Source organism: Eretmochelys imbricata, chromosome 23 (genome assembly GCF_965152235.1).
Source record: "Eretmochelys imbricata isolate rEreImb1 chromosome 23, rEreImb1.hap1, whole genome shotgun sequence".
NCBI classification, from domain to species: domain Eukaryota; kingdom Metazoa; phylum Chordata; order Testudines; family Cheloniidae; genus Eretmochelys; species Eretmochelys imbricata.
In genome coordinates, this window is record NC_135594.1 from 13,966,466 (window position 1) to 13,993,103 (window position 26,638).

At 61.7% G+C, this 26,638-nt stretch overlaps 2 protein-coding genes across 2 annotated transcripts in view; one reads left to right on the forward strand and one right to left on the reverse strand.

The window, feature by feature from the left end:
* LOC144279334 (alpha-1B-glycoprotein-like) overlaps nt 1-26,638 on the forward strand; it is a 937,253-nt gene that overhangs the window by 629,800 nt on the left and 280,815 nt on the right. The gene's annotated exons all lie outside the window — the stretch shown is intronic.
* GRWD1 (glutamate rich WD repeat containing 1) lies at nt 155-5,953 on the reverse strand. Its single transcript, XM_077840734.1, has 7 exons — nt 5,689-5,953; nt 4,667-4,784; nt 3,845-3,995; nt 3,319-3,532; nt 3,029-3,171; nt 2,642-2,839; nt 155-1,383 (listed from the first exon to the last, which is right to left on the reverse strand). The coding sequence occupies exons 1-7, from the start codon at nt 5,951-5,953 to the stop codon at nt 1,063-1,065; spliced, it is 1,410 nt and encodes a 469-aa protein (XP_077696860.1). The 3' UTR covers nt 155-1,062.

Genomic DNA, 26,638 nt, shown 5'->3' on the forward strand with positions numbered 1-26,638 from the left:
CCCGGCTAGCAGGGGGCTGGGGGTCGGGAGTGAGGGGCACCGGCAGGGCTGGGGGGGGGCAGGGCAGCAATAAGGAGGGGCTGTGGATCGGGGGAGGCCTCAGGCAGAGCTGGGTCCCCCCCCCCCCCCCCCGATTGACCAGACCCCCAGTAGGTTATAAACTTTTTTTCTTTAATTAAAACTGAACTTGCCAGAAAATAGATATTATGTACTAACCTGCCCCCCCAGGCAGGGCCCATGGGGGGGGGAGAAGAGACAGTGGATCCCTCCCCCAATCTGGGGTTAAAGTGGGAGGGACCTGACTGTGACACCCTCCTGCCCCCCTCTGTATTTTGGGGTCTGTCTCCTATCCCTCTACCCCAGGGATTTGTGCACCCCCTAGAAGCGAGCTCCCCCCCCATCACTGTATGGTGGCAGCACCCAAAAATATAGTTGGAGTGAACCAACTCTTCCCCCTCCACCTATGCAAAATTGGTAGCCTCTGGAGTAATCACAATAAAATGGAGATGATGACCCCCCCATCCCAAGTAGTAGCAACCAAATTCAGACCAAGCCATGTACAATTGAGGGGGAAATTAGTTTGAAATCAGCCCTTCCCATATCCACATTAGATGGTAGCTCCCAAAAACAAGCTGCAGAACAGTGCATTTTCTAGAGGGGTGTTCCCCCCCATGCAGAATGGAAAGGTCCAGGTCCAGCCACCACCAACCCCCAAATTCTGACCAATGGTAGCAGTTGGCATACTCTATCTGCAAGGAGGTGGATAACACTGTCGTCGTCCCCCCCATTTCATGCAATGGTAGCAGCCACTAACTGGAACAGTCCAACTGCATGGAGCAAGGAGGGGGAAAGCTTGTGTTGAGGCTCCTTGTCTGGGGAATCTCCCCTTGTTGCCAGTGCAATGGTAGCAGCCGATATATGGAACAGACCAACTCCTCCACCCCCCAAACTTTCTCCCCATTCTGTGCAATGGGAGCAGCCACACTTGGAATGGTCCATCTGCAAGGGGGAGGCTCCAGGCTCTCGCCCCCCACCTGCACCCCAAAGCCGGGCTGTGCCCCGTCAGACGCTGATGGTGCGGAAGACGGTGAAGCCGGACAGGGCGGTGGTGATCAGGACCCCCGGGCACTGGGGGTGCCAGTGCAGCTCCTTGATGTCGGTCTCTCCCTGGTGCACGAAGAGCAGCTGGGGGGGGATGGAGGCCAGGGCCGGGTCATCCTCGCTCTCCCCCTCCCCCTCCTGGTCCCGCTCCACTGCCAGGTCCCACTGGGTCACCTGGTTGTCCGCACCGGCGGCTGCGAACACCCCCCCGTCCGCGGGGTGCCACTCCACCGAGGTGATGGGCGCTGTGTGCTGCTTGAAGGTCGCCACGCTCGTGCCCGTCTGTGGGGGGAGAGGGCAGCAGTGAGGGGGGCTGCGGGTCGGGAGTGAGGGGCACCGGCAGAGCCTGGGGGGGGAGCCCAGGGCTGGGCTAGCAGCGGGCTGCGGGTTGGGAGTGAGGGGCACTGGCAGAGCCTGGGGGGGAGCCCAGGGCTGGGCTAGCAGCGGGCTGCGGGTTGGGAGTGAGGGGCACTGGCAGAGCCTGGGGGGGAGCCCAGGGCTGGGCTAGCAGTGGGCTGCAGGTCAGGAGTGAGGGGCACCGGCAGAGCCTGGGGGGGGAGCCCAGGGCTGGGCTATCAGCGGGCTGCGGGTCGGGAGTGAGGGGCACCGGCAGAGCCTGGGGGGGAGCCCAGGGCTGGGCTACCAGGGGGCTGCGGGTCGGGAGTGAGGGGCACCGGCAGAGCCTGGGGGGGAGCCCAGGGCTGGGCTAGCAGCGGGCTGCGGGTCGGGAGTGAGGGGCACCGGCAGAGCCTGGGGGGGGGGAGCCCAGGGCTGGGCTAGCAGGGGGCTGCGGGTCGGGAGTGAGGGGCACCGGCAGAGCCTGGGGGGGGGGAGCCCAGGGCTGGGCTAGCGGCGGGCTGCGGGTCGGGAGTGAGGGGCACCGGCAGAGCCTGGGGGGGAGCCCAGGGCTGGGCTAGCAGGGGGCTGCGGGTCGGGAGTGAGGGGCACCGGCAGAGCCTGCGGGGGGAGCCCAGGGCTGGGCTCGGAGGGGGCTGCGGGTCGGGAGTGAGGGGCACCGGCAGAGCCTGGTGGGGAGCCCAGGGCTGGGCTAGCAGCGGGCTGCGGGTCGGGAGTGAGGGGCACCGGCAGAGCCTGGGGGGGAGCCCAGGGCTGAGCTAGCAGCGGGCTGCGGGTCGGGAGTGAGGGGCACCGGCAGAGCCTGCGGGGGAGCCCAGGGCTGGGCTAGCAGCGGGCTGCGGGTCGGGAGTGAGGGGCACCGGCAGAGCCTGGGGGGGAGCCCAGGGCTGGGCTAGCAGCGGGCTGCGGGTCGGGAGTGAGGGGCACCGGCAGAGCCTGGTGGGGAGCCCAGGGCTGGACTAACAGCGGGCTGCGGGTCGGGAGTGAGGGGCACCGGCAGAGCCTGGGGGGGAGCCCAGGGCTGGGCTAGCAGTGGGCTGCGGGTCGGGAGTGAGGGGCACCGGCAGAGCCTGGGGGGGAGCCCAGGGCTGGGCTAGCAGCGGGCTGCGGGTCGGGAGTGAGGGGCACCGGCAGAGCTGAGGGGAGCCCCCGAGAGACCTGGGGGAGCCCGGGGGGCACCGACCTGGAAGAGGCGCAGGTCCCAGACGCGCAGGGCCCCGTCGTCCCCCCCGCTGAGGAGGAAGGGCTCGTGGCGGTTCCAGCTGATGACGTTGACGTCGCTGGCATGGGCCTGGCTGGCCGTCAGCATGCAGGCCCGGCCCGGCGCCGCCCGCACGTCCCACACCCGGATGGACCCGTCCGCCGAGCACGAGGCAAACACCTGGGCGAGAGGGGTCAGGGCAGCGTGGCCACCTGCCAGGGGCCCATCTACCCCGGTGTCCCCCCCGGCCCGCCCCCAGGATCAGCCCCACGGGCCCATCTACCCCAGTGCCCCGCCCCGCCCCCAGGATCAGCCCCACGGGCCCATCTACCCCAGTGCCCTGTTTCTCCTGGCAGGACTGCCACTCACTGTGGCTTCTGTCGGCGACCACTGCAGGTCCTCCACGGAGGCGGTGTGGGCGGTGAAGGGGCGCTGGTCCACGTGCCACGTCCCGTCCGCCTTGGGGCTCCACAGGTGAATGTTCTTGTTTGAGTCACCAGTCACAAGACGTCCTGCAGGTGGGGGCAGAGCTGGGGTCACAGGGAGCTCCCACAGCTAGCGCCCCTCACTCCCAACCCATAGCCCCGTCACCCCCAGCTCTGCCGGTGCCCCTCACTCCCGACCCGCAGCTCCCTGCCACCCGGCGACCCTCGGCTCACCGGGCACCATGGGGGACCAGTCCATGGCAAAGCCCTCAGTCATGTGTCCGGCAAACGAGAAGAGGGGTTTGATTTTGGCCTGCTCCTCCCGCAGGAAGGTGGCCATGGCCTGAGAGTCTGAGATGGCCACCAGGGGGCGCTGTAGGTCGTAAATCTCCACCTGCCCCTTCTCCGACCAGACGGCAGCCACCTGTGTCCCGCCTAGCTGGGTGACCTGCCAGGAAGGAAAGGGTTAACCCCAGCATGGGGGAAGGGGGCACTGTGCTGTTGGGGCGGGGGAAGGGTGCTGTGCTGAGGGGACGCTAGGCAGGAGGGGGAGGCTCGCTTGGGGGCGCGGGCCCCAATGCCCCCTGTGCTGCTGGGAGCAGGGGATGCCGCACTGGGGGCGGGGGGGAGCTCGTCGGGGGGCGCTGCGCTGGGGTGGGCACTGCGCTGGTGGGGACTCTGCTCGGGGGGGTACGGTGCTGGGGGGGGCTCGACAGGTGGTGCTGTGCTGGGGGGGGCTTGGCGCTGGGGGGGGCCGTACCCGAACGCGGTTGATGCCCCCGTAGTGGGGGATCATGGCCAGCTCCAGCTGCGGCTTCTTCTCCTCCTCGTCGTCGTCCTCCTCGTCGCTGTTGCTGCTCTCGGCACCCGCCCCCGTGCGGTGCAGATTGTGCATCTTCATCACCAGCAGCCTGGCGGAGAGAGGGACCCCCTGAGCCCTGCCCCCAGCCAGGGGCCCCACCAGCCCCTGCGCCCCGCGGAATGGGGCCCAGGGCCTCTCCCCTCTAGGGGCGCTGGCCTGAACCCTGTCACCGGCTCAGCATGGAGATCAAGGGCCACAGCGAGCCAGCCCCCCCTCTGTGGGTCAGGCAGGGGGTTTCTGGGGGACACCAGGGGTGGCCGCGGGTGACCGCCCAGGGCTCTGTGCTCAGGGGGGTGCCGGCGCCCGGGCAGGGGAAGAGGCGCGCGCTCCCCACTCGCGGGCGGGTCAGGCCGGCTCCCAGCCTGGGGCGGGGCTGAAGTCGGGGGGGGGTTTGTTGCAACTTGCGTCTGGGGCGCCCTGCGGGGCGGGCTGGGGCCAGGCCTGGCCGTGCCCCTGGGGACGGAGCTACTTCCGCTCGGGGTCTCCTGCCCTCACCCCGGGCAGCCGCTCACCCCCCCGCAGTGCCCGGGCAGACGGGGCGCGCCCGGGCGAGCAGCGAGCGCTCCTGGGGGTGCCCCGCAGTGCCCGACCTGGGGCAGCGCTGAGAAACGGGGCTCCCTGGGCAGGGGTCTTGGAGAGCACACGGGGGTCTCTCCCTCTCTGGGGAGAAGCAGGGTGGGGGGCTGTGTCTCTGCCCCACAGCCGCCCCCCGGGGCTGACCTGTTGGCCTGGGCGCTCTCGGCCTGGGTGCCGGCACAGAGCTGCAGGCTGAGCGGGAAGCGGCCAAGCTCCTGGCCCAGCGGGTCGGGCACCACGTCGAAACTCAGACAGGGGGCGCCTGTGGGGAGAAAAGGGGTGAGCCCCACTGCTGGGCATGTGCCCCGCACCCCTGGCCTGTCACCCCCTGCGCCCATCCAGTGCCCCCCTGACTGCCCCATACCCTCCTGGCCCATGGCCTGTCCTCAACCCATGCCCTCCTGTCTGCCCCACAGTGCAGCCCCACGTCTCTGTGCCCACCCCACCCCCTGCCCGCCCCACACCGCAGCCCCACGTCTCTGTGCCCACCCCACCCCACCCCCTGCCCGCCCCACGCTGCAGCCCCACGTCTCTGCGCCCACCCCACCCCCTGGCCGCCCCACACCGCAGCCCCACGTCTCTGTGCCCACCCCACCCCCTGCCCGCCCCACACTGCAGCCCCACGTCTCTGTGCCCACCCCACCCCACCCCCTGCCCGCCCCACACTGCAGCCCCACGTCTCTGCGCCCACCCCACCCCCTGCCCGCCCCACGCTGCAGCCCCACGTCTCTGTGCCTACCCCACACTGCAGCCCCACGTCTCTGTGCCCACTCCACCCCCTGCCCGCCCCACACTGCAGCCCCACGTCTCTGTGCCCACCCCACCCCCTGCCCGCCCCACACTGCAGCCCCACGTCTCTGTGCCCACCCACCCCCTGCCCGCCCCACACTGCAGCCCCACGTCTCTGTGCCCACCCACCCCCTGCCCGCCCCACACTGCAGCCCCACGTCTCTGTGCCCACCCCACCCCCTGCCCGCCCCACACCGCAGCCCCACGTCTCTGTGCCCACCCCACCACCTGCCCGCCCCACACTGCAGCCCAAGGTCTCTGTGCCCACCGCACCCCCTGCCCGCCCCACACTGCAGCCCCACGTCTCTGTGCCCACCGCACCCCCTGCCCGCCCCACACTGCAGCCCCACGTCTCTGTGCCCCCCGCCGGCGCTGACCCGTGCCCGCCCGGTGGTACAGCACATAGGCCTCCTCGTCCATCACCAGCTCCTCGCCCGGTCCCGGCGGGGGGCCCCGGCCCGGCAAATAGACCCGCCGCGGGGGAGCCCCCTGCCCCTCCCCCTCCTCTTCGTCCCCGCTGCTGCTGCTGCTGCTCGCCCCGTCCCCGGCCCAGCGCCACGCCGCCTCCGCCATCTTGGGACAGGGCAGCGCACCCTGCGCGGCGGCCTCACGCACTTCCGCCCTCAGGCTGCGAGACGCCATCTTGGGGGAGGAGAAGCCGCGAAGCCGCGGCCATATTGGAAAAGGGCAACGGCCACCATCTTGGAACGACGCTGGGCACCGCCCTCTTGGAAACGGGCCTGAGTGATCCCAGCGCCGCCATTTTGACAAAGGGACAGGAGGAGCCGGCCGCCATCTTAGGAAGGGCGCAGCGGGGGCCGCCATGTTGGCAAAGGGCAACAGCGGCGCCATATTGACTGAGGGTAAATCTCGTCCGAGCCGCGGCCAGCGCCATTTTCAGAAAGGGAAAATCCCCAGCACCGCCCGGACGCCATCTTAACTGAGGGCACATGAAGTCCCCCGCCCCATCCTGGCCCCACGGGCGCCATATTGAATAAGGGCATCTGGGTGACCCCCCCTCACACACACATATCCCATAATCACCATGGCGACCTAAATCTCCCTCACACCCTTACACCTCACTGAACTGTCACATGGGGTAAAAGGCCATCACCTTGGCAACACGGGCGCCATCACTGGGGACATTCCTAATATGACATCACCACATCCGCTTGTGACATCATTGCTCCAGGTCATGGCACAGCTGCCTGGGAGTCAATAATGACGTCATCATTCCCCGCGGCCATGGAAACCAACATGGGGTCATCATGGCACCAGCGACATCACAAGAGACTGCCTCACAACCTGGTGCAATGATGTCACGGGGAAGTGATGACATCATCAGAAGCAGTGATGTCACCGGGAACATGATGTAGCCACAAAAGTTGGTAAACGGGGGAGACGTTCCAAAGTATCGCCCAGGCCCCTCGCTGAACCCCCCGTCCTGCAGCCCAGCACCTCCCAGCACCACCCTGGGGCATTGGGCCCAGCCCTGACTGCCAGGGAGAACATCCCATGCTGAGCCCCCGTCCCACACACTGCAGATCAGCACCCCCACTGAGCCTCCTGCAGCCCAGCGCCCCCCACTGAGCCCCCTGCCCCACCCCCTGCAGCCCAGCGCCCCATGCTAAGCACCCGCCGCACCCCCTGCAGCCCAGCACCCCCCACTGAGCCCCCACCCTGTTCCCTGCAACCCAGCGCCCCCTGCTGAGCCTCCTGATCTGCTCCCCACAGCACAGGGCCCCTTGCTGAGCCCCCCGCCCCACAGTCCAGTGCCCCCCACTGAGCCCCCACCCTTCAGCCCAGCACCCCCTGCTGAGCCCCCTGCCCTGCTCCCTGCAGCACAGTGCCCCTTGCTGAACCCCCGCCCCACAGCCCAGCAGCCCCTGCTGAGCCCCCTGTCCTGCACCCCGCAGCCCAGCACCCCCTGCTGAGCCCCCGCCCCACTTTCTGCAGCCCAGCGCCCCCCACTGAGCCCCCACCCTGCTCTCTGCAGCCCAGCGCCCCCTCCTGAGTCCCCTGCCCCACTCCCTTCAGCATGGCGCCCCATCGCTCTGCTCTGGGGCATTGGGGCCAGCACTGGCTGCCAGGGCAGTGACCACCGCCTGTGGACCCCCCTCCAGTGCCCCCCCAACCAGTCTCCCCACCCAGAGCTGGCCCAGCGGCCCCCAGCTCAGTGCTAAGTGCCATGAGTGATGGCGCTGGCTGCAGCGGCCACGACCCTCCCGCTCCAATGAGCACAGCAAATTTCACAGCTAAGCGGCCCCAGCTGGAGGCCTTCAGGCCGCACTCATTGGGGATTTATGATCCCAGCGAGGACGATAGAACAGAGGAAAACTGGCCTAGTCGGGATCGAAGGGCCCTGGCAGATTGAGATGAGGGGAGCTAAGGCTGGGCTGGCAGTGGCTGCGGGCTGGGAGTGAGGGGCACCAGCGGAGCTGGGGGGAGCCCAGGGCTGGGCTCGGAGGGGGCTGCGGGTCGGGAGTGAGGGGCACCGGCAGAGCTGGGGGGAGCCCAGGGCTGGGCTTGGAGGGGGCTGCGGGTCGGGAGTGAGGGACACCGGCAAAGGGTGGGGTGGGGAGCCTAGGGAGCTGTGGGTCGGGATAGAATCGCCATCACAAGAGACACTGCATTGCAGAGAGCACCCACCAGGGGTCGCTGTGAGTTCACACCCACTGCACGTGGGGCCGAGCCCTGGGCAGCTCAGTGCACTGAGGGCGAAGGGGCCCCAGGGGTGAAGCCAGCAGCGCGGGGGGGTTAACAGGTCTCTGGACATCCCCCAGGCTGGGGCAGTGCCAGAGATACCCCGCACCCCAGCACACATAACATGCCCCGTTAGGGTCCCCCTGGGCATCTCCCTCAATGTGCCCCTCACTCCCGACCCGCAGCCCCCTTCTAGCCTAGCCCTGGGCTCCCCCCAGCTCTGCCGGTGCCCCTCACTCCCGACCCGCAGCCCCCTGCCAGCCCTGCCCTGGGCTCCCCCCAGCTCTGCCGGTGCCCCTCACTCCCGACCCACAGCCCCCTGCCAGGCCTGGGCTCCCCCCAGCTCTGCCGGTGCCCCTCACTCCCGACCCACAGCCCCCTGCCAGCCCTGGGCTCCCCCCAGCTCTGCCGGTGCCCCTCACTCCCGACCCGCAGCCCCCTGCCAGCCCTGCCCTGGGCTCCCCCCAGCTCTGCCGGTGCCCCTCACTCCCGACCCACAGCCCCCTGCCAGGCCGGGCCTGGGCTTCCCAGGGCAGGGCCGGGGGTTCCCCAGGGAGGAGCCAGGCTGAGCTGTCGGGGCTCCCTGCTGGGCTGTGTGTAGCGGGGGGGTGGGTGGATTTCAGAGCAGCCCAGACAGCTCAGTGGGGGGGTCGGGGGAGGACATGGAGGACAGAGGAGCGGGAAGGAGATGGCAGAGGAGGAGGGAGAGGGGGCTGGGGCAGGCAGACACAGGGTTGCCGGGACTGTAAGGTTCCCAGCCCGTGGGTGGGTTTGGCTGAGGCAGGAGGTCTCGTCCCGCCCCCCACAGCCCTGCTGGTGCCCCTCACTCCCGACCCGCAGCCCCCTACTAGCCCAGCCCTGTGCTGCCCCCAGGTGCTGTGGTTAGGGGGTGCTGGGGGGGGGACTCTGTTTTCAATGTCCCCAGGGCCTGCTCCATCCCTCGCCTGAACCCAGACGTTCTGGCAGGCTGAGGCCGCGCGGGGCTCCTGGCAAAGAAGAAATGCAAACCAGAAACAGCAGCCAGGATGGGAGAAAGCCAGGGCCTGTCCCCTTGATGGGGCTCCAGTCCCCCATGCGGGGGCGAGGGGGGGGGGCTGGCTGGCTCAGGGGGGCGGGGAATGGGGCGTGGGGCCTTTCCCCTCTAGGGGGCGCTGGCTCCCATCCAGCCTCAGGGCAGGGCCTGGCTGGCTTGGGGGTGTGGGCGTTAAATCCTCTCTCTGCCCGCTCATCCAGCTGCCGCCCCAGGGCCGCCCGGGCCGAATGTCTGCCCCACACTGTCCATGGGCCCCGCACAATCTGCCCCTGCGCCCCCCTGTCCCTGACCTGCCGCGGCTCTGCTTTTCCACACTTTGAGGCAGCTTGTTCCCAGCCCCACGCACTGCCAGGATCCCTGGAGAACCAGCCCTCCAGCCCAACCCCAGAGGGGCCACGCCCCAGTGCCGGGCAAGGGGTCCCTGTGTAAACACCACCACAATGCGCCACAACGCAACACAGACAGCAATACACAACTGCAACATGACAGCACACACAAAGTCCTACCCCTTACAGTGTGCCCACACCCACATACGGAGCAGGGCCCAGCCCCTCCAGCAGGGGGCAGCAGGGACACACACACACACACAAAATACAGCTGCGCTGGGGGCCCAAGGCTGGGGCAGCCCGATGGGTCCACCTCTATCCCCAGCTCTGGGAGGGGAGTGGGGGCCAGTGGTTAGAGCTGGGGGGCTGGGAGCCAGGACTCCTGGGTTCTCTCCCTCCTTGGCCCCGATGCGTGCCCGGTAACCTCCCTGCACTCTCCCCTGCCTCTCCACAGGGACCAGCTCTCCTGGCCCATCTGCTCAGCTTGTCTGGCTGCTAACGAACCAGTAATTACCTGTGGTGTGTGTCCAGGCCGGGCTGACAGCAAGGCAGGGTGTGTGTGTGTGAGCTCTGATAACCAGGGAATGGGGCTTGGGGCCTGTTCCCTCTAGGGGGCGCCGGCTCCCATCTGGCCCCAGGGCAAGGACTGCTTGGCTCAGGGGGGCGGGGAATGGGGTATGGGGCCGGGGCTCCCATCCGGCCCAATGGTGGGTGGGGCCTGGCTCTCCCTCCCCCCCGCAACATCTTGATCCAAAGGGATTGTGCTAATGGCGTTTTTAATTAATAATGAACTTCTGGGGCCTCAAGATCCAGGCGTCTGACCTGATCCCGCCTCAGAGCTGGCGCCCCCTAGAGGGGAGAGGCCCCATGCCCCACTCCCCTGGGGCCGGATCATGGCCGGTGCCCCCTATCAGGGCTGGTGCCCCTTTTACCGCCCCCCCCCTCCAGCCAGGGCCAAAGGTCCCCGATGGGGCTCGTACCCCAGGCCCATGGCCCGGCACTGAAACCCGGGGGCGTCTCGCCTGGGGCTGCTCCACGGCTGGACAAGCCAGCGCAGTTTCCCCGCTGGGGTGCGGGAACAGTCTGCCCGGGGGGGTGGTGCAGAGAGCCAACTTGCAAACCCCGTGTAGGCGGGATACCACTTCAATGGGGGGCAGCCCCCCAGGCAGCCCTAGTTCCAGCCTTGACTCCTTATCCAGCCAGCCAGGGGCTAGAGGGACTGGGGGGGGAGGGGGCGGGCGGTGGGGGGTTAGAAGCTACATGAGACACAGAGGGAGTGCAGTTAGCAAGATGGGAGGGGGGACTGGGGCGGGGGAGGGGGTCTATTGGGGTAGGAAGATGGGGAAGGGGAAAAGGAGAAGGGGAAAGAAGGAAAAGCGGGGGTGGAAAACAGAGAGGGAAAGGGGAGGACGCAAAAGAAAGCGGGGGGGGGGTCTCGTGGTAAGACCAGTGGGGGCCAGGAGCCAGGATCCCTGGGTTCTCTGCCCAGCTCTGGAAGGGGAGTGGGGTCTAGTGGGTAGAGCAGGGCAGCATGGTTTGGGTGAGAGGTTCATCTGAAGGTTTGGGGCACTGGGGTGAGTTTGAGGGGTAGATTCAGGGGTGAGTTTGAGGGGGAGGTTCGGGGGTGAGTTTGCGGGGCTGGGGGTGAGTTTGAGGGGAAGGTTCAGGGGGTGAATTTGGGGGGCTGGGGTGAGTTTGAGGGGAAGGTTCAGGGGTGTGTTTGGGAAGCTGGGGTGAGTTTGAGGGGAAGGTTCAGGGGGTGTGTTTGGGAAGCTGGGGTGAGTTTGAAGGGAAGGTTCAGGGGGTGAGTTTGGGGGGCTGGGGTGAGTTTGAGGGGAAGGTTCAGGGGGTGAGTTTGGAGTCTGCCTCTTAAGGGGTTTGTGCACGTTTTTTAGTTCGCTGGTGGCAAAAGCTGATTTCTTTTCTTCCCCCCCCCCCCCCCCGCCTTTCCTTTCTCAGCTCTTCCCCGGAGCGGGGGTGAAAGGCCTTGAGGGTACCCAAGGAATTCCCAAGTGCGCCTTCCTGGGCTCTCAAAAGGTTTTTGGGTTTTTTTTTCACTTGGGTGGTGGCAGCATCTACCCATCCAAGGTCAGAGAGAAGCTGTAACCTTGGGGGTTTAATACAAGTCCAGAGAGGTCAGTGTTAATTTTTAGAGTCTTTGCGGCCCCCACCTTCTGCACGCGAAGTGCCAGGGTGGGGAATCTGCCTTGGCATGGTGGCAGAGTAGTGGGATCATTCTGAACCAGAGGCAAAGTCCTCAGGATTTTAAAACGACACATTTTTCCTTTCGGTCGCCAGCAAAGCCAGGGAGGTTTTTTCCTCTCTTTCTTTTCTTTGTTGCCTGAGGGGGAACAGGCCAAGGGTTCAGCCTGCAAAGCCAGGGAATCCAACGAGCGGTTCATTTTTTTTCATTTCTAGCTTCGTGGCAATGAAATAGTGAGTAGGGCAGCCCTGTGCTCGAGCTTGTGGTCCGGCACCAAGGCCCGAGAGCAACCAGTCTTCCCAAAGCAGCCCGCCGCGGAGAAGACAGACCCAGATCCAGCCCAGACATCCAGCTCCATGACAGAAATGCAGGGAGGGGATGGGGGACCAGAGACTTCCCAGGAGGGAAGGGTCAGCCCTCCCTGACCCGAGATCCAGGTGCCAAGATGGAGGGATGCCCCTTACCCCAGGCCGAGTTCTAACTGCAGAAGACAGGAATTTTCTTCCTAGAGATGAAGCGCTTGGAGGAGGAGGCGGAGGAGAGGAGAGAGGCGAAGCGCTTGGAGCTGGAAAGGGCTAAGCTGGGTCAACCAGGTAGCCTGAACAGTCCTCCTCCAGGTACCGCTCCCCATTCCAAGACATTCCCCACATACAAGGCAGGCCATGATACCGAGGCCTTCTTAGTAAACTTCGAAAGGGCCTGCCTTGGGTACAGCATCTCTGCAGACCAGTACATGGTGCAGCTGAGACCACAGCTCAGTGGTCCCTTAGGAGAGGTGGCAGTTGAAATGCCTAAAGAACACATGAACGAGTACGAACTTTTTAAACAAATGGCCAGAATTAGAATGGGACTAACCCCTGAGCATGCCCGTCAGCGGTTCAGAGCCCTACGGTGGAAACCAGCCCTGGCATTTTCCCGACACACCCACCACATTGTATAAAATCGGGATGCCTGGCTATCAGGAGCAAATGTTAAGTCTCTGGAAGATCTGTCTGTCCTACTGCAAATGGAGCAGTTCTCAGAGGTCATTCCTGGGGAAATAGAAAAGTATATCCTCGATGGGAAGCCCCAAACTGTAACCGAGGCAGGGGAGGTCGGAGCCAAATGGATGGAGGTGGCGGAGAAGAAGAAGGCAGTTGGTGGGGATACCAGAAGGGGAAACCCGAGGCAACACCACATCATTGGGGTCAGCCCACGGCCCCGCCTTGCAAGGAGGAGCCCTCCACACAGCCAGGGAGACCCCAGATCCCCTCTCATCCCACCACCCCACGCTCCAACCACCCACCTCGCCCTAGCCCACAGTCAGCTGGGCGATGCTTTAAGTGTAATGAGCTGGGGCACGTGAAGGCCAACTGTCCCAGGAGCACCAGCCAACCACAACTTAGCACCCCGGGGTCCCACCAAGAGCCTTCAGGCCCAGATGTCTCACAAATACCCCCAGAGCAAAGGGAAACTGTGAGTGTGGGCAGGAGGCAGATTATTGCGGGGAGAGACACTGGAGCACAGGTGTCAGGTATACACCAATCCCTGGTGGACCCCAAGTTCATCAACCCAGAGGCCCACGTGACGGTGCAACCCTTTAAGGCCAACTCTTTTAACTTGCCTACAGCCAAGTTGCCTGTCCAGTACAAGGGCTGGTCAGGAATATGGACTTTTGCAGTCTATGACGATTACTCCATTCCCACGCTGCTGGGAGAATCATAGAATCATAGAATATCAGGGTTGGAAGGGACCCCTGAAGGTCATCTAGTCCAACCCCCGGCTCGAAGCAGGACCAATTCCCAGTTAAATCATCCCAGCCAGGGCTTTGTCAAGCCTGACCTTAAAAACCTCTAAGGAAGGAGATTCTACCACCTCCCTAGGTAACGCATTCCAGTGTTTCACCACCCTCTTAGTGAAAAAGTTTTTCCTAATATCCAATCTAAACCTCCCCCACTGCAACTTGAGACCATTACTCCTCGTTCTGTCATCTGCTACCATTGAGAACAGTCTAGAGCCATCCTCTTTGGAACCCCCTTTCAGGTAGTTGAAAGCAGCTATCAAATCCCCCCTCATTCTGCTCTTCTGCAGACTAAACAATCCCAGCTCCCTCAGCCTCTCCTCATAAGTCATGTGTTCTAGACCCCTAATCATTTTTGTTGCCCTTCGCTGGACTCTCTCCAATTTATCCACATCCTTCTTGTAGTGTGGGGCCCAAAACTGGACACAGTACTCCAGATGAGGCCTCACCAATGTCGAATAGAGGGGAACGATCACGTCCCTCGATCTGCTCGCTATGCCCCTACTTATACATCCCAAAATGCCATTGGCCTTCTTGGCAACAAGGGCACACTGCTGACTCATATCCAGCTTCTCGTCCACTGTCACCCCTAGGTCCTTTTCCGCAGAACTGCTGCCTAGCCATTCGGTCCCTAGTCTGTAGCGGTGCATTGGATTCTTCCGTCCTAAGTGCAGGACCCTGCACTTATCCTTATTGAACCTCATCAGATTTCTTTTGGCCCAATCCTCCAATTTGTCTAGGTCCTTCTGTATCCTATCCCTGCCCTCCAGCGTATCAACCACTCCTCCCAGTTTAGTATCATCCGCAAATTTGCTGAGGGTACAATCCACACCATCCTCCAGATCATTTATGAAGATATTGAACAAAACCGGCCCCAGGACCGACCCCTGGGGCACTCCACTTGACACCGGCTGCCAACTAGACATGGCGCCATTGATCACTACCCGTTGAGCCCGACAATCTAGCCAGCTTTCTACCACCTTATAGTGCATTCATCCAGCCCATACTTCCTTAACTTGCTGACAAGAATACTGTGGGAGACCGTGTCAAAAGCTTTGCTAAAGTCAAGAAACAATACATCCACTGCTTTCCCTTCATCCACAGAACCAGTAATCTCATCATAAAAGGCGATTAGATTAGTCAGGCATGACCTTCTCTTGGTGAATCCATGCTGGCTGTTCCTGATCACTTTCCTCTCATGCAAGTGCATCAGGATTGATTCTTTGAGGACCTGCTCCATGATTTTTCCAGGGACTGAGGTGAGGCTGACTGGCCTGTAGTTCCCAGGATCCTCCTTCTTCCCTTTTTTAAAGATGGGCACTACATTAGCCTTTTTCCAGTCATCCGGGACTTCCCCCGTTCGCCACGAGTTTTCAAAGATAATGGCCAATGGCTCTGCAATCACAGCCGCCAATTCCTTCAGCACTCTCGGATGCAACTCGTCCAGCCCCATGGACTTGTGCACGTCCAACTTTTCTAAATAGTCCCTAACCACCTCTTTCTCCACAGAGGGTTGGCCATCTCTTCCCCATTTTGTGATGCCCAGCGCAGCAGTCTGGGAGCTGACCTTGTTAGTGAAGACAGAGGCAAAAAAAGCATTGAGTACATTAGCTTTTTCCACATCCTCTGTCACTAGGTTGCCTCCCTCATTCAGTAAGGGGCCCACACTTTCCTTGGCTTTCTTCTTGTTGCCAACATACCTGAAGAAACCCTTCTTGTTACTCTTGACATCTCTTGCTAGCTGCAGCTCCAGGTGCAATTTGGCCCTCCTGATATCATTCCTACAGACTTAGCCAACCATGTGAGGCTAACCAAAAGGGTGCGGATGGTCACCCGCAGCCAGGCTAAACAGGCCTCCACATCTAACACCATTCCTGAGCCTCCTACAAGGGCCCAGTCTGTGTCCCCAGATACCACAGGCCCGGGGACCCAGCCAGAGGTGGTGGAACCAGACCCCAGATGAGAGTCTATGGCAGCTGTTGTAGATCCAGTTCCTGGGACCCAGCCAGAACCAGCCCGAGGATCGGAACTGGCGGAGCAGTCAGCCCCAGAGCCCGTGCTTGCAACCCCGCCAGAGTCAGGGGAGCCAGCGCCAAAGGGCGCCACGGAGTCTTCACCTGCAGCAGCAGCTAAACCGGCGCAAGAGGCTCAACCGGATCCTGACATACCTCCTAGTGCCCCAGCGGAGAGCGGTTCACAGTCAACGGAGACACCCCCATCACCTCCATCGCTTCCAGAGGGACCCAGCCCCAGCCCACAACCCAGCGAGGAACTAATGTCTCCAGCATCAAGGGAGCGGTTCCAGGCAGAGCAGGAAGCAGATCAGAGCCTCAAGGGAGCTTGGATGGCGGCACGGAGCAACCCACCGTCTCTCAGCTCTTCCAATAGGTCCAGGTTTGTTATAGAAGGAGGACTCTTATACAAGGAGACCCTTTCGGGTGGACACAAGGAGGACTGGCATCCTCAGAGACAGTTGGTAGTTCCAACTAAGTATAGGGAAAAGCTCTTGAGCTTCGCCCGTGATCACACAAGTGGCCATGCTGGGGTGAACAGGACCAAGGACCGTTTGGGGAGGTCATTCCACTGGGAGGGAATGGGCAAGGACGTTTCTACCTATGTCTGGTCTTGTGAGGTGTGCCAGAGGGTGGGAAAACTCCAAGACCAGGTCAAGGCCCCTCTCTAGCCACTCCCCATCACTGAGGTTCCATTTCAGCGAGTATCTGTGGATATTCTGGGTCCTTTCCCTAAGAAGACACCGAGAGGAAAGCTGTACATACTGATCTCCATGAATTTTGCCACCCGATGGCCAGAAGCAGTAGCTCTAAGCAACACCAGGGCTAACCGCGTGAGCCAGGCATTGGCAGATGTTTTTGCCAGGGTAGGTTGGCCCTCAGAATCCTTATGGATTCAGGAACTGACTTCCTGGCAGGAAACATCTGTGGGGAGCTCCTGGGGTGAACCACTTGGTGGCCACCCCTTACCACCATCAAACAAATGGCCTGGTGGAGAAGTTTAATGGAACTTTGGGGGCCATAATACGTAATTTTGTGAATGAGCACTCCAATGATTGGGACCTAGTGTTGCGGCAGTTGCTCTTTGCCTACAGAGCTGTACCACATCCCAGTTTGGGCTTTTCACCCGTTGAACTCGTTTATGGTCACAAAGTTAAGGGGCCATGACAGCAGGTGAAGCAGCAATGGGAGGGGATTACATCTTCTCCGGGAACGAACATTTTGGACTTTGTAACCAACCTGCAAAACACCCTCAAGGACTCTCTAGCCCTTGTTGTGTGTCTTGTAGGTTTTATCGAGCAAGAGCAAAAGGACTGGTATGATAAACATGCCAGAGAGCATTCCTTTCAGAGTAGGTGACCAAGTCATGGTCCTGGAAGTGCTCCAGGCTAATAAGATGGAAGCATCATGGGAGGGGCCATTTCTGGTCTGAGAGTGCCTGGGAGCTGTTAATTACCTCATAGAGTTCCCAGACCCTACCCTAAAACCTAAAGTATACCACGTTAATTCTCTAAAGCCCTTTTATTCCCGAGAAGTCAAGGTTCTCCAGTTTACATCCCAGGAGAGAGATGACGCTGAGTGGCTTGAAGGTGTCTACTATGAAGGAAAAAGCAACAGTGGAGTAGAAGAAGTGAGCCCTTCCATCACCCTTGGGCATAAGCAGCGACAGCAAACCCGGGACCTGTGTGTCAGCTTCACGACAACGTTCTCAGCCACCCCAGGACGAACAGAACGGGAGTGCCACTCCAATGACACAGGCGATGCTCACCCAATTAGAGTCCAGCCCTACCGGATGGCTCCTCAAGCCAAAACCACGATAGAATGGGAGATCAAGGACATGTTACAGATGGGTGTAATCCGCCCTTCTGAGAGTGCATGGGCCTCTCCAGTGGTTCTGGTTCCCAAACCAGATGGTGAAATCTGCTTTTGTGTGGACTGCCGTAAGCTAAATGCTGTAACTCGCCCAAAGAACTATCCAATACCACACACAGATGAGCTACCAGAGGAACTGGGACAGGCCCAGTTCATCTCCACCTTAAACTTAACTAAGGGGTACTGGCAAGTGCCGCTAGATGAATCTGCCAAGGAAAGGTCAGCCTTCACCACCCATGTAGGGCTGTATGAATTTAATGTGCTCCCTTACGGACTGCGGTATGCACCCACCACCTTCCAGAGACCGGTAAATAACCTTCTGGCTGGATTTGGGGAATTTGCAGTTGCCTACCTCGACAATGTGGCCATATTCTCAGATTCATGGGAAGAACACCTGGAACACCTCCAAGCTGTCTTCCAGTGCATAAGGGAGTCAGGATTAACGGTTAAGGCCAAGAAGTGTCAAATAGGCCTAAACAGGGTAACGTACTTTGGGCACCAGGTGAGTCAAGGTACTATCAACCCCCTACAGGCTAAGGTAAATGCTATCCAAAATTGGCCTGTCCCTAAGTCAAAGAAACAGGTCCAATCCTTCTTGGGCTTGGCCAGGTATTACCGACGATTTGTACCACACTATAGCCAAATTGCCACCCTACTGACAGACCTAACCAGGAAAAAACAACCAAACGTAGTTCAGTGGACTGAGAAGTGTCAGAAAGCCTTTAGCCAGCTTAAGGTGGCCCTTACGTCTGACCCTGTACTGAGGGCCCCGAACTTCGACCAACCGTTTGTTGTAACCACAGATGCGTCCGAGCGTGGCGTGGGAGCAGTTTTAATGCAGGAAGGACCGGATCAAGAATTCCACCCTGTCGTGTCTGCCGTGTTCCTCAGCAAAAAACTTTCCGAGAGGGAAAGCCACTGGTCAGTCAGTGAAAAAGAATGTTAACGCCATTGTCTACGCTCTGGAGAAGCTATGCCTATAGCTTTGGGGACGGCGTTTCCACCTGCAGACTGGCCCTGCTGCCCTGAAGTGGCTTCACACAGTCAGAGAGACCAACAAAAACCGTCTTGGGTGGAGTTTAGCTCTCCAAGACTTTGATTTTGAAATACAGCACATCTCAGGAGCCTCTAACAAAGTGGCTGATGCCCTCTCCTGGGCAGGTTTCCCAGAATCAACCAGGTGAAAATGTCCCTGTATTCGAAGTCATTGTAGTCCTTAAAATGTGGAAAATACTGTTTAGTTCTTTGTGTAATTATTAGTAAAATTAGAGGTGCATGTATCTTAAGAACTCTGTTTCCTAAACCTCCAGGAAGAAATCCCAGCCGGTGTGGACCTGACCTGAACCAGGCTGGCCAGTCTGTTATATGGGGGGCATGTGATAAATGAAGGGGGGGGGAGCTCCCTTTTCTGGACACCCAGCCAGCCAGAAGCTATAAAATCCCTCTTAGTAGCCGTTCTCTAATTGCTCTACCTGTTAACGAGTCTCACTGCTCTGCACAGGTAAACGGAAGTGAGGGGGCACCTGGCCCAAAGAGCCACTGGGAGGCCAGAACCTCTTTAAATTGAGAGAAAACTTCCCCTTTGTCTGTCTGGGGTTGTTCTCCGGGCAGAGGCGGACAGGGCAGAGCGCTGCTGTAAGAGACTTGGAACCGGGCATGAAAAATCACCTGTATCATACCAAGAAACGACTTGTCTGGACCCCCAGAGATGTGAGTAGATCAGGGAATGTCGAGGACGATGCGATCAGATTTATCCCTGTTTATTTCTTCATGGCTTGTGGACTCCTCTGGGCTAACCAGGTGCTTTTGTTTTGCTTTAAGCTGGACCCCAGGAAAGCCCTTCTGGATGCTTAATCCTTGGAATTACTCTTTTAAAATCTAGCAATAGTCTGAGTCTCCAGATGTATTTTCTTTCTTTTTAAAAAAATAAAATGGACCTTTTTAAGAACAGGGTTTGGATTTCTGCAAAGGGGGGTTTATGGGGTTTGTGCACGTTTTTTAGTTAGCTGGTGGCAAAAGCTGATTTCTTTTCTCTTCTTTTTTTCCTCCCCTTTTCCCCAGAGTAGGGGTGAAAGGGCTTGAGGGGGCCCCACAGGGACGAATTCCCACATGCACCTTCCTGTCAAAGGAGTTCTGCACTTGGGGGGTGGCAGCATCTACCCAGCCAAGGTCAGAGAGAAGCTGTGACCCTGGGAGTTAAATACAAGCCTGGAGTGTTAATTTTTAGAGTCCTTGCGGGCCCCCACCTTCTGCACTCAAAGTGCCAGAGTGGGGAATCAGCTTTGACAGGGGGGCTGAGGGTGAGTTGGAGGGGAAGGTTCGGGGGGTGAGTGTGGGAGGCTGGGAGTGAGTTGGAGGGGAAGGTTCGGGGAGAGTTTGAGGGGGAGGTTCACGGGGTGAGTTTAGGGAGCTGGGGGTGAGTTTGAGGGGAAGGTTCAGGGGTGAGTTTGGGGTGGCTGGGGGGTGAGTTTGAGGGGAAATTCAGGGGGTGAGTTTGGGGGGCTGGGGGGAGTTTGAGGGGAAGGTTCAGGGGTGAGTTTGGGGTGGGGTTGGGGGTTTCTGTCTGACTTTGGGATGTTGCTATACCTGGCATGGCTCACATTTAGGAGGTTACATCCCAGGGGGTCACTCTGCTTTGGCCTCTCCTTGGATGGAGTGTGGGGGTCTCCGGCCCTGATTTCAACCCCAGCTGGGGATGCCCCCCAGCCTAGCTGGGGCTGGGTGTTACCCTTTGGAGGGTGTGGGGGAGTCAGCTCCTCCTTTCACTTTGCTCCCAGTCCCATCCCCTGAGGCTCATGGTGAGTGTCGCTGTCCCCCCAACCCCCCCCCGCTAACTAGCTACAGCCGCCCGGCAGGAGACAAGCCTGGAACACCGCGCCGAGGGTGATGGATGGACTCATCTCGTGGGCAATGCTACGGCTGGGCCCCCCCCGTCCGTCGCGTCAAGCCACCTACCCACCTGATGCCCCGACACAGCGGGGCAATGGGGCCAGCAGGGGGAGCTCTCCCCCAGCAGCCAGCGCTGGGGGGGGCATTTCTCTCTCTAATGCCCCCCAGCCCCCGCCCCCCACTGACAGGTGGTACAGTTGCCATGACGCGGCTTCCCAGGCCTGCGCTCACGGGTGTGCCAGCCCCCCCAGCCTGCTCTAACCACTAGCCCCCACTGCCCTCCCTGAGCCAGGTAGAGAACCCAGGAGTCCTGGCTCCCACCCTCCCTCCAATGCCCCCCTGTTCTGGGGAGGAGTGGGCAGGGGTGAAGCTGCGGGTGTCCCAAGGGGCAGGATAGAGCTGGAATCCAGCTCCTCCTGATCCCCACGCACCCCACATGGAGCCGCAATCGGCTTCGCAAGGCTCACCAGCCGGGGCTCTGGCGCTGCAAGCTTCCCTGCAACAGTGCCCCCACCAGGGCCCCATCCCTCTCCATTCCCTGTCTTCCTTTCTGCACTTTGTCACTCCCCCCTTCCCCTGCCCCCCTTCCCCAGGGATGCCACACGTCCCCCTGAACCCCCACCCTCCTCACTTCAGCTCTCACGTTGGGGGGCAACAGGGTCTTGTTTATTCCTCAGGGACCATCTGGAGAGACGGAGCTGATAATTACAGGCCTGTCACTGCCGGCTGGGCTGGCGTCAGTCGCGGATCCGGGGCGCGGACACGGGGGGGGGAAGGGGGGAGGGAGGGAGAGAGAGAGATGAATGAGGGAATAAGAAAGAAAGAAGGAAAAACAACAAATGAATGAGTCCCCGGGGGCCCAGATGGGAGCTGGCGCCCCCTAGAGGGGAAAGGCCCCAGGCCCCATTCCCAGGCCCCGGAAGGCTGCTGCCCCAGGAGGCGCTGGGGGCTCGTGGGCTAGAAGCCACATCTCTGCGGGGGCTGCGGGGCAGAGGCTGAGCACAAGAGGACCCGGGCAGAAAGGAAAGGAGAGATCCCCGGATACCCGGCCCCCGCACCCCACCCCAGAGGGGGCTGCATCTCAGCGCCGGGCGAGGGGTCCCCGTATACCCAGCCCCCCCCACCCCAGAGGGGCTGCGTCCCAGCACCAGACAATGGGGCCCCAGATACCCAATCCCCCCATCCCAGAGGGGGCTGCATCTCAGCACCGGGGGAGGGGTCCCCGTATACCCAGCCCCCCCCACCCCAGAGGGGCCGCGTCCCAGCACCAGACAATGGGGCCCCAGATAACTGGCCCCCGCACCCCACCCCAGAGGGGGCTGCATCTCAGCGCCGGGCGAGGGGTCCCCGTATACCCATCCCCCCCACCCCAGAGGGGCCGTGTCCCAGCACCAGACAATGGGGCCCCGGATACCCGGCCCCCGCACCCCACCCCAGAGGGGGCTGCATCTCAGCACCGGGGGAGGGGTCCCCGTATACCCAGCCCCCCCCACCCCAGAGGGGCCGCGTCCCAGCACCAGGCAATGGGGCCCAGGATACCCGGCCCCCACACCCCACCCCAGAGGGGGCTGCATCTCAGCACCGGGGGAGGGGTCCCCGTATACCCAGCCCCCCCCCACCCCAGAGGGGCCGCGTCCCAGCACCAGGCAATGGGGCCCCGGGTACCCGGCCCCCCTCCCACCCCAGAGGCGGTTGCGTCTCAGTGCCCGGGGGGGGGCCTCTCCTCCTCCTCCCAGCTTCGCGGCGCGGATTTGTTTGTTTGTTCCCTGTTATAAATAAACCCTGTTAATTAGGATTCTCGCCGCGTGAGGCCAGCGGCTCCTGTCAGGCCGCCTGCGATCCCGTCCCTGGGGGGGAGCTGATAAGGGGAGGCGGACGCGGGGGGGGCACCCTGGCGCTGAGCCAGCGGCGGAGGTGGGGGGGGAGCTGGTGGAAGGAACAGGTGTCGTCTGAACCCAGGGAAGCTGTAGAGGGACTGGGGGGAGTGCAGGTGGGGAGGGGATACCCCAGCATGGCGCTAGGGGGCGCTGTGCTGCGGGGAGCAGGGGGGTGCTCTCCCCTGGAGGTCTGTGTTGGCCCCATGGAGGTGCTAGGGGGCGCTGTGGGGCAGGGAGCGGGGCAGGAGGGTCTGTAGGGGGCGCTGTGCTGCGGAGAGCGGGGGGCCTCTCCCTGGAGGTCTGTGTTGGCCCCATTGGGGCGCTAGGGGGCGCTGTGGGGCAGGGAGCAGGGCAGGAGGGTCTGTAGGGGGCGCTGTGCTGCGGGGAGCAGGGGGGTGCTCTCCCCTGGAGGTCAGTGCTGGCCCCATGGAAGTGCTAGGGGGCGCTGTGGGGCAGGGAGCGGGGCAAGAGGGTCTGTAGGGGGCGCTGTGCTGCGGAGAGCGGGGGGGCTCTCCCTGGAGGTCTGTGTTGGCCCCATTGGGGCGCTAGGGGGCGCTGTGGGGCAGGGAGCAGGGCAGGAGGGTCTGTAGGGGGTGCTGTGCTGTGGGGAGCAGGGGGGTGCTCTCCCCTGGAGGTCAGTGCTGGCCCCATGGAGGTGCTAGGGGGCGCTGTGGGGCAGGGAGCGGGGCAGGAGGGTCTGTAGGGGGCGCTGTGCTGCGGAGAGCGGGGGGGCTCTCCCTGGAGGTCTGTGTTGGCCCCATTGGGGCGCTAGGGGGCGCTGTGGGGCAGGGAGCAGGGCAGGAGGGTCTGTAGGGGGTGCTGTGCTGTGGGGAGCAGGGGGGTGCTCTCCCCTGGAGGTCTGTGCTGGCCCCATGGAGGCACTAGGGGGCACTGTGGGGCAGGGGGGTCTGTAGGGGGCGCTGTGCTGCGGAGAGCTGGGGGGGCTCTCCCCTGGAGGTCAGAGCTGGCCCCATGGAGGCGCTAGGGGGCGCTGTGGGGCAGGGAGCGGGGCAGGAGGGTCCGTAGGGGGCGCTCTCCCCTGGCCGTCAGCACTGGCTGCACCCTAGATGGCGTGTGGCGAGGTGGGGGGACGCTGTGCTTGTTACCCGACTAAGCGATAGTTCACCTCCGGCGAGAAGGCCGCGCTTATAAACGAGCCTCGGTCACGGTAAGTGCCGGCCTAAATTATTCACCGGGCCGGCTTCCCTCGGGGAGCGCGTGATGGATGGGTGCCAGGGAGCGGGGGGGCGGGGAGCTGCTGGATTTTGCCGCCTGCGGAGAAAAGGCTCACTCGAGTCTAGATCGCGGGAAAGTCTAGATCGCGCCCCGCAGTTCTAGGTCAGCGGAAGCCAGAACTGCCCCCCTTGTGCTAGATGGAGGGGTGGGAAAAAAAACAGCCCCTTCGGTCTAGACCTGGGGGAGAGACCCTGCCCCTAAGTTCTTCAACAAGTGAGAGGGAGGCAAAGCAGCCCCGATGGTCTAGATCTGTGGATGAGGGGAGCCCAGTGGTATCTAGATCCCCAAAAGGGAAAATCCACCATAAGTTCTAGAACCGTGGGCGAGGGAACCCCTTGCGTTCTAGATCCAATGAGGGGGAATCCCACCCTGTGGTGCTAGAGCCATGGGTGAGGGGAACTCCCCAGTTCTAGATCCGGAGAGGGGAAAATCTGCCCCGAAGTTCCTGCTCCAATGAGCAATGCTCCAATGCCTGCGTTTCTAGATCTCCGGATGAAGGAACGCGCCCCGAAGTTCTAGACCCTGGCAGAGGGGGAATCTGCTGTTAAGTTCTAGATGATGGGAGGGGAAAGCTGCCCGGCTGTCCTAGATCCCGGGAGGGGAGACTTTACCCTGAGGTTCTAGATCTTGCGGGGGTGGTTTGAGTGGCCTGACGCCTCACTCCAGCCCCAGGTCAGAGCCGCGCGATTCAGGCTGCAGACGCCTGGGTCCCGGGGAAACCCTGGCACCAGGGCCCGGGAGCCTGTGCCAAGGGGCCGAGCGCGAGGAAGCTGGCGGGGCTGCGGAAACCCCCAAGCGCCTAGAAGCTAAACCTACAGGGGTCCCGTGTTCAGTGCTGGCCTCCTGAGCTAAAGGAGAATCCCCCTCAGCCGCGTCAGTACAGGGGCTCTGACACGGAGTAGGCAGCGCACACACAGAGCGGGGCCGCTCCCCTCCAGCGGAGGGCGGCAGAGACAGGCAGACACACACACGGGGCAGGGCCCGTCCCTTCCAACAGGGGGCAGTGCACACACGCACACACACACTCTCTCTCTCTTGCTCTCTCTCACACACAGCTTCCGAACCCTGAATGAAAGAACTACCCAGGGTGCGGGGGCCGGCCGGACTCCCCTGCCTCTCCCCTGCCGCCCCCATGTCTCCGTGTTACCACAGCCCGGCCCGGCCCAGCTGTGCCACACGGCCGGGCGCTGAGCCAGGGCCCCGCAGTGACAGGGACCTTGGGGGCCTCATGCGGAACCGGGCGGCTGAGACGCTCTGACAGCTGAGGTCACAACGGACGTGAACGGACGAGAAAACAACTGAACAACGCAGGGACCCCTTGCCTGGCACAGAGATGTAGCCACCTCTGGGGTGGGGCCCAGGGGCTGGCTATCGGGGGGCCCTCGCCCGGCGCTGGGCTGCGGACCCCTCTGGAGTGGGGCCTGTGGGCTGGTTATACAGGGACTCCTCGCCCAGCGCTGGGATGCGGCCCCTCTGGGGTGGAACACGGCAGCTATTTAACACCCAGGTGGCATTTGAAGACAGCGAGGGACGGGGGATCATGCAGCCTGGGTTCTATCCCCTGCTCTGGGAGGGGAATAGGGTCCAGGGGCTAGGGCGGGGGTGAGGGGGCCTGGAAGCCAGGACTCCTGGGTTCTCTCCCCAGATGCAGTGACTGGGGCATGAAGCAGCAGCTGGCTGAGTGTGTGTGTGACGCCCCCCCCCAGGCCCGATTCCTTCGCATACCGCCCCCCCACCCCCAATTCCTTCACCCTCCATCTCTCTCCCCTCAGGTTCGAGGCTCCAAGCTAAAGAATTTTCCAGCTAAGCTAATTAAAATCCCAGACAGCCCCCCGCCCTCGCCCCCCGGCTCTCAGCCTCCCGCCCCGCGCTGGTCTCCCGGGAACTAAATCCTGTGTCCCGGAGCCGAGCATTTAGCGTGGAAATAATTACAGAGCTAACACAGGCATCTGGGGGACAGAGCCCAGCAAGGGTGGGGAGAGAACAGAGACATGCCGCACACTGCAACACACGGAAACACGACAAGGCACCTGGTGACACGCAGACACGTTACACACGCCAAGACACAGGGTAACATGCAGAGACACATGGGACACGCAGACACGCTACACACGCCAAGACACAGGGTGACATGCAGAGACACATGGGACACGCAGACACACGTGACACACGCCAAGACACAGGGTGACATGCAGAGACACATGGGACATGCAGACAAAAATGATTAGGGGTCTAGAACACATGACTTATGAGGAGAGGCTGAGGGAGCTGGGATTGTTTAGCCTGCAGAAGAGAAGAATGAGGGGGGATTTGAAAGCTGCTTTCAACTACCTGAAAGGGGGTTCCAAAGAGGATGGCTCTAGACTGTTCTCAATGGTAGCAGATGACAGAACGAGGAGTAATGGCCTCAAGTTGCAGTGGGGGAGGTTTAGATTGGATATTAGGAAAAACTTTTTCACTAAGAGGGTGGTGAAACACTGGAATGCGTTGCCTAGGGAGGTGGGGGAATCTCCTTCCTTGGAAGTTTTTAAGGTCAGGCTTGACAAAGCCCTGGCTGGGATGATTTAACTGGGAATTGGTCCTGCTTCGAGCAGGGGGTTGGACTAGATGACCTTCAGGGGTCCCTTCCAACCCTGATATTCTATGATTCTATGATTCTACGTGACACACGCCAAGACACAGGGTGACATGCAGAGACACATGGGACACGCAGACACGTTACACACGCCAAGACACAGGGTAACATGCAGAGACACATGGGACACGCAGACACGCGACACACGCCAAGACACAGGGTGACGTGCAGAGACACATGGGACACGCAGACACACGTGACACACGCCAAGACACAGGGTGACATGCAGAGACACATGGGACACGCAGACACGTGACACACGCCAAGACACAGGGTGACATGCAGAGACACATGGGACATGCAGACACACGTGACACACGCCAAGACACAGTGTGACGTGCAGAGACACATGGGACATGCAGACACACACGACACACGCCAAGACACAGGGTGACATGCAGAGACACATGGGACACGCAGACATGCTACACACGCCAAGACACAGGGTGACATGCAGAGACACATGGTGACACGTGACACACGTGACACACGCCAAGACACAGGGTGACATGCAGAGACACATGGGACACGCAGACACACGTGACACACGCCAAGACACAGTGTGATGTGCAGAGACACATGGGACATGCAGACACACACGACACACGCCAAGACACAGGGTGACATGCAGAGACACATGGGACACGCAGACATGCTACACACGCCAAGACACAGGGTGACATGCAGAGACACATGGTGACACGTGACACACGTGACACACGCCAAGACACAGGGTGACGCGCGGACAAATGCAACACACG

Bases quoted from the DNA above. Each gene is read 5' to 3' on its own strand.
- GRWD1 (XM_077840734.1), bottom strand. From the start codon at position 5,953: ATGGCGTCTCGCAGCCTGAGGGCGGAAGTGCGTGAGGCCGCCGCGCAG. The intron at 4,785-5,688 runs GTCAGCGCCGGC...TTCTCCCCACAG, and splicing joins GTACCACCGGGCGGGCACGG to GCGCCCCCTGTCTGAGTTTC. The intron at 2,840-3,028 runs GTGAGTGGCAGT...CCTCTCGCCCAG, and splicing joins GGTCGCCGACAGAAGCCACA to GTGTTTGCCTCGTGCTCGGC.